The following is a 12,286-nucleotide window of genomic DNA, read 5'->3' on the forward strand; positions in this document are numbered from 1 at the left end:
CCAACTCCATCATTTAATAGCTTTCTCTTGACTGGAAGGAAGCTTTAACTGATAACATCAACATCAACTAAACTTTGTATGTTGTATGTATTATATACTCTATTCCTGCAATAATACCTGACTTAATTTTTTCGATATTTCTAGGCTGTGTGGTTTCATCTGCCAGTTTTTTCAAATTGTTGCAAATCTGCAAAAAATTCTAATATATTTATTGAGAAACTCCTGTATGAACAGATTTGCACAGTTCAAACCCATGCTGTTCAAGGGTCCACTGTATATTATAGTTATATAGTATAATATAGTATATCATATAATACTATACTACCTGTATAGTATTATACAGATATTTTATATATGTTGGAGTTGGAGTAGTGCTAATGTATTGGATGACCAGATGATGAAAGGCTGGCAGGTACTTTTGTGAGTCAGAAGAAATTAGAAGCTAGATATTTACCTAGAAAAAGGATTTATCTTTTGTATATGAAGCATCTTTTAAAGCTTTGGGAGTGGATTTGAACATATGGAAGGAAAGGAAGTGAAAAAAAATCGTTGGAAGTACCTGCATTTTGTGGAACAGGTGGAAGAATAGTGGGAAGTGAAGTCTAAGAAACAAGACAGTTGGGAGTTGAGCTGATTTGACAGTGATGTTCCTGGGAATGCCAGCAGGAGAGGGCTGGAGAAAGGACCCTGGACAGTTTCTGGTAACTTAATTTTTACCCGGAACAGTTTTTGTCAAGTGACCTAAGCAAGATTACCGTGGGATAAGCAGATAACGTAAGGTGAGGATTCCTCTTAACAGACTCGTCCAGCTTGTTTTTCATCTCTGACATGTGGATGGTCATCACTGTCTCTCAGTTGTTGTAAGGATTAAATAAGAATGAGTATATAGAATTCCCAGCAAAGTATCTGCCACATAGGAGTTGCAGCAACTACTTACCATCATCATTATTGCTATTATCTTTTTTAGTTTTATGATCTTTTAATAATGTCATTAGAATCTCTAAAGTGTCCCATTTTTTTCTCTCCTAGATCTGTGACTTTGGCTTGGCCCGTGTTGCAGATCCGGACCATGATCACACAGGGTTCCTGACGGAGTATGTAGCCACACGTTGGTACAGGGCTCCGGAAATTATGTTGAATTCCAAGGTAAGGGTCAGATTTGCATAATAAAGAATGTCTCTTCAGTAAAATTATACCATACTTTGAAGAAAGGTGTGGAAAGAATAAGAACTACTATGGATTCTTTTGAAAAAGCAAGAAAAAGTGAAGTATGACATCTTTGTTAGGTTTATAAGCCAGGTGGCAAACATTGAGGGCTGCTGTGAAGATTGAGAGTCGGTGTTTTCAGTATATCATTTGCAAATAGTATATGAGTGAAGTGTCAGATTTGAGAAAGTAAGTGGGCCCAACATACTTCTATATCCAGTATTTCAAAATTACGGGATTTTGAACTTAGTTCTATCCATTGGTTTGCAAACTGCCCCAGTACAAGGTGGGCAAGGAGAAACTAAAGAGGCAGAGCACTCGAAATTAGTCATGGTAGTTTTAAGAAGTAAAGGAACTTATTACAAGTCTTGTCTTGGGCAGCTACAAAGTGAGTAGATCTCCTCACTCACCTGCCAAAACTTAAAAGTTTATACACAGGCCTTAACTGGCTCTGTCACATATGCTGCCCAGATGATCTCAACAACAGCTATTCTCTCACAGCTGATTCCTTGAAAATGGCGCCCACTGTGGTAACAGCGGGCAGAGCATGTATCCCAAGGATAGGGGAGGGAGTGAGGAGCTTCCTATTTCCGAGTCCAGCGCAAGGATCAGCTGGCAGTCACCTTGTCTTGATGACCTCCTTCAGCACCATCTACTGTTAATGTGATGTTAAGATACATGAAAAAAAGCAATAAAAGTAGACACAGGGCCTGTTTCTCCCCTCTAGGAACCAGAAATCCACCTAAGAAGCTTAAAGGGAATTAGCCCATGGGCTTCACTCTATTCCTCCATCATTTATAAATAGAAGGGCTTGAGATGAACACTAAGTTGCTTTGTGAGGAAATGGAATGTATTTAAAGCAGTTAGTTATTCTTGATATACATTTGTTCAGTTAACTTATAAAAGTAAAATCGCATTAAAATAAATTTCATTATAAAGAAAGATTTGGTGTAACAGATGTTTCAGAGAAGAAAATGCCGTGTTGATTCTCATAATTCTGTATTACACATAATCCCAAATAGCAGGTTCTTTCTTTGGACTGGCCATATGACAGCCATTCCAACCAGAAGCATTTGCATGTGCGTGTGCGGTGCCTGCTGGGTGTAAAGGAGAGCTGTCAGTGTGCTTCTTATCTGGCTGCCTTCACAGTCTTGCAGCCTCCATCCCAACTTGAGATGACTCTACTGTGTTCACCCTCCAGGGGAAAATAACCAAAGAAGGTGGCCTCTGTTCCACAAGGTTCTCAGCACTTCCTGCTTGTAGAGTAAACTATAATGAAAACTGAGCGTGAATTATTTTTTATTTATAGCACCTCTAGCCTGAGAATGTTACTTCTAGTGCTGCATTCATTTTTTTCTTATTATTAATTTAAACATTTTCAAACCCTTAGAAGAATTGCGAGTACATTGAACACCTACATACCCCTTCCTTGTGTTCACCAGCTGTTAACATCTACTACTCCCTCCCTAGCTTTTGTCTCTGCCTGCCTCCCTCCCTTCTTCTCTCTTCCTTTTGTCAAACTTTCTGACACTTCACCAACATAAACTACTTTACTACTAGACCCTTTGGGGCATACCAATACTCATTTAAGGGGGAGAGTGTTCTTTCCCCACAGCCATTGTGCCCTTAGCACACTGAGACAATCAGCATTAATTTAGTGAAATCCCAGTTATCCCACCCAAAAGTTCTTTACAGCTGTTTTTGTCTTACTTTCACTATGGTCTAATCAAGTCTTATGCATTGTGCTCACTCTAGAGCAGTCTTCCCACCCTTTCTGTCTTCATGACCTTGAATACTTTGCAGGGAACAGACTGGTTCCTTATGATTCAGTTTAGGTCACACTTTTCTGCAGGTACCCTGCAGGTTCTTGGAACTCGTGTGTAGGGAGCTCCTGCTTCCCAGCAGGCTTACCAAGGTGGTGTTTCCAGTGGTGACTCCTGGCCTCTATTACTTATCATATTGGGGGTTACAGCAAGATGGCTATTTTCCAAATGTATTATTCTTTCTACATTAATTTTTTTTTTTGAAGAGCTTTCCCTATTTTCTCTTTCTCTTCCTACCTTTATCTTTAAAATACTATTATAGGAATCCTAGGTGGGTGGCTCAGTCAGTTAGGCATCTGAGGGGCGCCTGGGTAGCTCACTCGGCTAAGCGTCCGACTTCCGCTCAGGTCATGATCTCATGGTTCATGAGTTCGAGTCCCACGTTGGGCTCTGTACTGACAGCCAGCTTAGAGCCTGGAGCTTGCTTCAGATTCTGTGTCTCCCTCTCTCTGACCCTCCCCTGCTCACACTGTCTCTCTCTCTCAGAAATAAATTAAAAAAAAAAATTAAGCATCTGAGTCTTGATTTTTAGCTCAGGTCATGATCTCACAGTTTCATGAGTTTGGAGCCTACTTGAGATTCTCCCTTTCTCTGTCCCTCTCCCACCCACACTTGCTCTGTCTCTCTCAAAATAAATAAACCTTTAAAAAAGCCGTTATTGGGGCACCTGGGTGTCTTAGTTGGTTGGGTGGCCGACTTTGGCTCAGGTCATGATCTCGTAGTTCTTGAGTTTGAGCCCCGCATCAGGCTCTGTGCTGACAGCTCAGAGCCTGGAGCCTGCTTTGGNTCTTTTTATTTTTATACTCACATTGTCTCCATTTTGACAGGCTAGAGTCCTCTGTGTGTAACATTTTATTTTCATAGAATTTCCAACTTGGAAGAAAAGTGTAAGGCAGTGGTTCTCAAATATTCAAGCCCCAAGACCCCTTCACTCTCTTAAAAAGTATCAAAGACCCTAAGAAAGTATCGAAGACCCTAAGCAAGTATTTACTATAGAGAAATTAACACTAAAACTCTTAAAAAGTATGAATTTCTAAATAATAATAAACCTACTGCTTGTTTTTTTGTTTGTTTTTAAAGTTTATTTAACGTTTTATGTATTTCTGAGAGAGAGAGAGACCGCATGAGCAGGGGAGGGTCAGAGAGTGAGGGAGACACAGAATCCGAAACAGGCTCCAGGCTCTGAGCTGGCTGTCAGCACAGAGCCCGACGCGGGGCTCGAACCCACGAACCATGAGATCATGACCTGAGCCGAAGTCAGCTGCCCAACCAACTGAGCCACCCAGGCGCCCCCCCTCCCTTTTTTAAATTTTTAAAATGTTTATTATTTATTTTTGATACAGAGGGAGACACAGCAGAGGAAGGGCAGAGAGAGGGAGACACAGAATCTGAAGCAGGCTCCAGGCTCCATGCTGTCAGCACAGAGCCCCACGTGGGGCTCAGACTCACAAACTATGAGATCATGGCCTGAGCTGAAGTCAGATGCTCAACTGACTGAGCCACCCAGGCGCCCCAACCTACTGCTTGTTAACATAAATTTTAGTGTGTTTACTTTTCACAACAAAAACATTTTAGATAGAAGAGGGGCACTGTTTTCATTTTTGCAAACTTCACGTGGCCTAATAGACCATAGCTGGAATCTCACCTGGTTCCACACTTCTCCGTCCATTAGGTTGATTTGGTTTAAGTCTTCACACATATACGTAATTAGGAAAGGGGGTATGTGTGCTAGTCTCTTCAGCTGCTGTGGCTGTTCCTTTTGATAACTACACTGAAACTCAACAAAATGAAAGGTTAATTGTGGAATCTGAAACCATGCCACCAAACTTTTTGTACAGTCCTACTAAAATCCATCGATCTACCTTACCCTCTCACTGGTACATGCTTTTGGAATCAGGCATTTGGAAAATATTAGTTCACTGGGTTATCCAGATCTTCCAGATGTCCTGTTTCATGCATAGTATCCTCTCATGTCACATAGTCTCTGGAATTTTTTGTACACTTGTGAGGGAATGAATGAAAAGGAAAACACCGTAGAAGTACAAATCCTTCTTTCCTGGAAGTACAAAACCTTTCAAATTCTTAGAGGGAAGCCACACGGGACCCTGGACCACTTGGGAGAACTTCTGGATAAATTTCTGTAATACCCTTCACCTCAGATTCAGACTCACCAGTTCTTTGTCCTTTGTCCCATTTGTTTTCTCATTCTCTCTCTATACATGTGTGCATTTTCCCCCTCTGAGTCATTTGAGAGTAAGCTGTAGATGTGCACCTTTACCCCTAAGCATTTCAGTGTATATTTTCCTTAGAACAGCTGTTCTCATGTTCCTGAGGACATTTGGCAGTGTTTGGAGACATTTTCAGTTGTCACAACTGGGAGAGGAATGCTACCTACTGTCCATCAAGTAGTTAGAGGTGAGAGACGCTGTTAAACAGCCTCCAGTGTGCAGGACAGCCCTCACAGCAAAGGCTTCTCCAGCCTAAAGTATCAGTAGTGCCAAGGTTAAGAAACCCTGCCATAGAGGAAGGATGTTCCCTATTAAGACCACAATACAGTGATCACGAGTGAGACATTTTTTATTTTTTTTATTTATTTTTTAAATATTTTTATTTATTTCTAGGCGAGAGAGAGAGAGAGACAGCGTGAGCAGGGGAGGGTCAGAGAGAGAGGGAGATACAGACTCTGAAATAGGCTCCAGGCTCTGAGCTGGCAGTCAGCACAGAGCCGACGCGGGGCTTGAACCCACGAACCGCGAGATCATGACCTAAGCGAAAGTCGGACGCTTAACCAACTAAGCCACCCAGGCGCCCCAAGACATTTTTTAAAAAGTGGGAAATTTATCACTGATCCAATATCTAATGCGTCATTTATATTCAAATTTTGGATATTGTCCCAATAATCACCTTTATAGCTTTTCTTCCCAATTCCAGACTCACACATTGCATTGTTTTTCTAGTCTCTTTAATTAAAAAAATTTTTTTAATGTTTTAATTATTTCTGAGAGAGAGAGAGAGAGTGTGAGCAGGGGAGCATCAGAGCAAGAGAGAGATACAGAATCAGAAACAGGCTCCAGGCTCTGAGCTGGCTGTCAGCACAAACACCGACACGGGGCTCGAACCCACGAACTGTGAGATCATGACCTGAGCCAAAGTCGGACGCTCAACTGACTGAGCCACCCAGGCACCCCTTTTATTTATTTTTTTAATGTGTTGGTGGTGGTGGTGGTGTGTGTGTGTGTATGTGTGTTTTGTTTTTGTTTTTTTGGTTTTTGAGAGAGAGAAAGAGAGCCCAAACAAAGGAGGGGCAGAGAGAGGGAGAGAGAGAATCTCAGGCAGGCTTCACACTCGGTGCAGAGTCCGACACAGGGCTCGATCCCACAGCCCTGGAATCATGACCTGAGCCAAGGGATACTCAACCAACTGAGCCACCCAGGCATGCCTCTCTAGTTTCTTTTAATCTGTAATAATAGTTCCTTAGCCTTTCTTGACCTTGATCCTTTTGAAGGGTACAGGTCGGTTGTCTGTTTTGTAGAGGCACCTCAATTTTGTGTCATGTATTCTGGGCACGAATACCTCAGAAAATAGTGTTTTGTCTTCAGTGTATCTTATCAGGAGGCATATCTGGTTTATGTTGTATTGGTGAAGTTCATGTTGACCTTTTGGTTAATTGGTGTCCACCATATAAAATGATGATAATTGTGGTTAATTATGATTATTATTAGGTCAGTAGAAATTTGTGGGGAATACTGTGAATTGTTTCTTTTATTCAGTGGCTATTCCATAACTACCATTCTGTATTTGATGTTCAGATTATCCCAGGTTTTCTAATGGGAGTCGCTTTGACATGTTGCCACTAATGTTGAGCACCTCCTTGCTTTTTTGGGGGGCACTAAATGCTCCAGGCTTACCTCCTAGTACTTTCCCTGTCCCAGACAGAGCAGCCATTTCCCCAGGGAGCCCTGGTTCATTTTAGTTATTTATTTTTTGTAAGTTTTTAAATGCTCCTCTTTATTTGGTTTTGGCCCAAAGCAAAAGGTATTTTGGATTACAAGAATTTTGGGAATAATGATCTTGAAATTCACCCCCATTTTTATCATAGCTGTAGATATGATCATTCTGTGTTTGATTTTCAAAAACAGTTTTTTCCCTCTATTCATTTATCACTCTACCAAGCTATCTTTTTTTGCACTGTTGTATGATTTAGACATAATTATTCCAAGACTTTTTACAGAATTCCTTTAAAAGGAAATTTATACCTGGGGCACCTGAGTGGCTCAGTTGGTTAAGGGTCCGACTCTTGGTTTTGGCTCAGGTCATGATCTCATGGTTTGAGGTCTGTGCTGGCAGCGCAGAGGCCTCCTTGGGATTCTCTCTCACTCTGCCCCGCCCCTGTTAATGTGTGTGTGTTCTCTCTCTCTCAAAATAAATAAACTTTGGGGAAAAAAAAGAAAATATGGATTGGTAAAATATGATGAAGCTAGCAAATACTCCCACCCTCCCCCTGAGATCAAACGTTTTTAGCCTGACTTTTTTGAAATTGATTTGCAAAATGTTAAAGATATTCTAGAGGTGTAGCACTGATTCTTTATTTGAGTTGGTTTCCAGGTTTTCAAAATGAATAAATGGGCCACAGATGTCCTAAAGCAGGGGATGTTACTGTTTTTCCTTTTTCCAGCTTCATCTTCTAAGGATTGTTTCTCTCAAATCATTTGAAAAAAAGAATGAAATACACTTTGAAAACTCTCGTCTAATAATAAATTAATCAACTTTGAAGAGAGAAATAAAATCTAGTAATCTTGGTTGTTCAACAGCTTATAAGAAAGCCAAATTACCATTTGTATCTGCATGCTCTCTTATTTCTGAATTATAGAGCCAAAGGAGAAGGCAGAATTCCTGTGAGCCATGTACCTGTACTGTAGGAGGATCTCACTTGTCATGTAACATTACATATCATTCTTAGTCTTTTCTCTCTTCCCACTGCAGGGCTATACCAAGTCCATTGATATTTGGTCTGTAGGCTGCATTCTGGCAGAGATGCTGTCCAACAGGCCCATCTTCCCGGGGAAGCATTATCTCGACCAGCTGAACCACATTCTGGGTAAGGTTACTGAACATTTTAGAGGCTAGATTTACTCTGTTCATCTGCCCTAGTTTACATCAGAGTCACTTCATGAAATGAAGAATACTTCTGACAACTCCTTAATCCAAGATAGATATGAGTTTTTAATCTAGCTTGATTTCAAATGTTAAGGATCCTTAAAAAAACTTGTGAATAAGAAAGGTAAGCTTGGGGATGTGGTGAGGAAACAATTAGTAGGATCCATTCTGCCCCATAGCTAATAGTGCATGATCAGCTTCTCTGGGTCTTGATAATTAACAGCTAATTATTTTATCTGTTAGGTATTCTTGGATCCCCATCACAGGAAGACCTGAACTGCATAATAAATTTAAAAGCTAGAAACTACTTGCTTTCTCTTCCACACAAAAATAAGGTGCCATGGAACAGGCTGTTCCCAAATGCTGACTCCAAAGGTAAATATTATTTTATTGATTATTTTTCTTAGACTTCATTTTTTGTTTCTTTGTTTTATTGGTTAAATTGTTAGATCACTAGCCTGAAAAGTTAGCCTATGGCAATTGGATAATGCCTTATTTAATGCTCACTCTGTTGCTTTCTTCCCTTTTATTTTCAAGCAGCGGCAGTAGAGTAAGGGAGTGTAGGAGTGACTTTGCCTTTTTTTTTTTTTTTTTTTTTTTTTTTTTTTGAGAAAGAATGTGTGAACAGAGGGGCACAGAGAGACAGAAGGACAGAGGATTCGAAGCGGGCTCTATGCTGACAGCAGACAGCCCCAGGCTTACCACCCATGAGATTATGACCTAAACTGAAGTCAGATGCTTAACCAGCTGAGCCACCCAGGCGCCCCCACATTTTTTAAATTGAATAGAGTTCACATTTTTAGGATTCAGAAAGTTTAGTAGCCTGCAAAACAGATTACACATTTTTCATCTTGTCATTTAATAATCTTTCAAATCAGGGTTTTGTTTTTTGTTTTTGTTTTTTTTGGAAGAATAAGTTACAGAGAGTAAAAGTCACCCTTTAATTGTGTGGGTCTTTGAATTTTAACAAAGGTATATAGTCACATAACTACTGCCACAATCAAGATATGATGGAATATTTTCATTGTCCCCAAAAGTTGCCTCATGCCCCTTTGTACTCATTTCTCTTCCCTAGTCTCTGGCAACGCCGATCTTCTTCTCTCCCTATAGTTTTGCCCTTTTGGTGTGTCATAGAAATGTAGTTATACAGTATGTACCTTCTTATGTCTGGATTCTTCCACTCAGCATAATGCATTTGGGAGTTATCAATATAATTGCTTGTATCAATCTCTTCAACCAATGGTGCCAAAATAATTAGACATCTATATGCCCCCCAATAGAAACCTAAAAGTGGAGCATACCTCTAAACATAAGGCCTAAAACTATTAAACTCTGGGAGGAAAACGGAACAGAATCTTCATGACCCTAGGTTAGGCAACGATTTCTTAGATAAAACACCAAGAGCACTCATCCATAAAAGAAAAAGGTGATAGATTTCATTACCCTTTTATATTTTAACAATTATGTTATCCTTTATTCCTATGTACTGTGTATCTGTTAAATATATTATTAGGTGGCTAATTTGTTTCTTTGATGGTTTTTTAGGAGGGAACTGTTTTTAAAAACTTCATCCTATTACAGAATAATAGTAGATAGAATAATGACCCCATTGCCAAATAACATCCACATCCTAATCCCCAGGATCTGTGAATATGTTAGGTGATGTGACAAAGAGGAATTAAGGTTCCTCATCACCTGATTTTAAGAAGGGGAAGATTATTGTGGCTTATCTCCGTAAGCCAAATATAATCACAGGGGTCCTTAAAAATAGAAGAAGGAATCAGAATAGGGAACCAAAGAGAGAGAACACCTTGCCATTACCTTGCTGCTTGTTTTTCTTTAGCTTTATTTCCGTACATATACATATTTTTACCTAAGATTTACTTTTTATAAATAATGATCATATAAGCTAACATTTGTGGTAAAAATTCAAAAGTCTTAGGAATATTCAACTAAAAAGGTGAAATTCTTTTGTAATTATTCCCCAAAGGTCGCTATTAATATAATTGTGTCTGAGTATCTTTCCATGTCAGTATATAGAACTGGTTTGTCTTTAATGATTTTAAAACATCTCATCTAGTCTTCTCTTGCAAATTCAGCTTTTTCTGACTTTTGTTCTTTTGTGTGTGTGTATCTGTATGTGTTTAGTTTAATAACTGTCAACTTAGATGTTGAATTTGTTATTATATACTGACCTAAGTCAGGTTCAGAAACATTTGGTGGTTTAAAATTGAATTTCTTTTGGATATAGGAAGAACAGTCTTTTAAAATTTCTGATATAAAGGTAGTATGTTATCCTGTCAGGCAGGCAGACAGAAAGAAAGAGGGAGACGGAGAGGGAGGGAGGATAGGTAAGAGAATAAGAAATACTCTTAATTACCAGAATCCCAAAATAACCTTTATTTTGCTTTGCCAGTATGTGTACAGCTTTTACTTATTTAGTTGTAATTGTAGAAATATATATATAATTACATTATATAATGTAAATATAAAAATTTTTAAAACTTATACCTTCTTAAACATTGCATATGTTACTGATAAGATTTGGTTTGTATAGTGGAATGGGTTTTTGTACTGGAATGTATACTGGTATGTCCCAAGCATGTTACCTAAATCTTATTTCCTAAGTTGCCAAAACTGCATAATTAAGACTTTATAATACATAGATCTCCAGGCTTCCCTCCTATTTGTCTCTTCAGTCTTTTTTATTGTTAGTTGTGATTTGTATCAAATTATGTGAGGTTTTTATTTAGCTTATTGTCCTTAGGTTAAAGCTATGAACTTTGAGATTGGTTCATTTATATAACAATTAACATTACTAAAATCCAGAAAGTTAATTTTGAAATGTAAGCTTTGAATGAAAATAATGAAGCAAGGAAGGACTATAAATAAAATAAAGAAAATGGAAAAATGGGAGTTGGTAGTGCTGGAGCAAGCAGTATAATGTCATGTGTTAGAACACGGGCTTTCCAGCCAGACCTCCTAGTTTCAATTCACAGCCCAGCCACTTACTGAGCCTCAAACTACTTAATCTCTCTAAGCCTCATTTTTCCCATTTATAAAATAGAGTTAGTAATAGTACATGCATCACAGGGTTGTATGAAAGTCCAGACCACTGGCATTTGTAGCTCTAGATTCTGAGATCTCGAGACTGAATTCTTTTCATTTTTACATCTTGGAGATCCCTCCATAATCTGTAGTTATGAAGAGTGGCTACATAGTATTCCCTTGTAGGGATGACCCAGAGTGTCTTTAACAAGTTATGTATTGGACACTGAAGTTCACTTCACTTATCTCTTGCTGCATAACAAACTACCGCAGAGTTTGGGGCCTTGTAACGACCACCATGTATTTGTTCATAAGTCCACTGGGCTGGATGCAGCTTGGTGGGTCTGCTCAGTTTGCCACAAGTTGCATGGTCTGAGGTGACCTCACTACATCTTACAGTTTTGGTTCTACTTTGTGCCATTGCCTGTCATCTCACAGTAGACCAGACTGGGCTTTGTAGAATGACAGAAATATTCCAAAAGAGAAACAGCAGAAAAGCTGCAAGGTCTTAGGAGACACTTTTGCCACAATCTGTTGGTCAAAGCAAATTGCAAGGTCAGCCCAGATTCAGGTGGTGGAGCTGCAAATAATTTGTGGCCATAATTAATCTGCCACCGGGTTGTTTCTAGTTTTCTTCTGTAATGTACATAAATTCATTTATATAATAAATAGATCTGCGTGCACTGTGCCATCAAGGGTTCTAAGGTCCTGGACTTAGAACAGCAATCAGACTAATTACTTGCCTGCAGGGAGCTAATAGTTTGAAAGATCAGTAATTATTTTCTTTTTCCCCACTCATAATGGTAGAAAGCATCCAAAGTTTGATGATCCACCACGGGGTCAAGGCTGTGGGGAAAAAAGGATGTTTTCAGAGATAGCTGGTGGTCTGTAAATTGGTTGAGTCTCTCTGGAGGGCAGTTTGGCAGTTCTGTCACACATCTTTTGTTTCAGCAAATGTGGGTATTGAACTTTTGGATCTGTGAACCAAATGGGGGAGAAATGGCATTTTAATATGTTTTTCTTTAATTAGACTGAGATGGGGACACCTGGCT

General features: G+C 39.3%; 1 protein-coding gene across 1 annotated transcript in view; it reads left to right on the plus strand.

Moving 5' to 3' along the window:
- MAPK1 (mitogen-activated protein kinase 1) overlaps nucleotides 1-12,286 on the plus strand; it is a 43,439-nt gene that overhangs the window by 13,807 nt on the left and 17,346 nt on the right. Inside the window, exons 4-6 of the mRNA XM_077745873.1 lie at nucleotides 1,030-1,146; nucleotides 8,013-8,127; nucleotides 8,430-8,561. Of these exons, the coding sequence (XP_077601999.1) occupies nucleotides 1,030-1,146; nucleotides 8,013-8,127; nucleotides 8,430-8,561 (364 nt within the window). The remainder of the gene's footprint in view (nucleotides 1-1,029; nucleotides 1,147-8,012; nucleotides 8,128-8,429; nucleotides 8,562-12,286) is intronic.

Source organism: Crocuta crocuta, unplaced genomic scaffold (assembly GCF_008692635.1).
Source record: "Crocuta crocuta isolate KB4526 unplaced genomic scaffold, BGI_CrCroc_1.0 scaffold344, whole genome shotgun sequence".
NCBI lineage: Eukaryota > Metazoa > Chordata > Mammalia > Carnivora > Hyaenidae > Crocuta > Crocuta crocuta.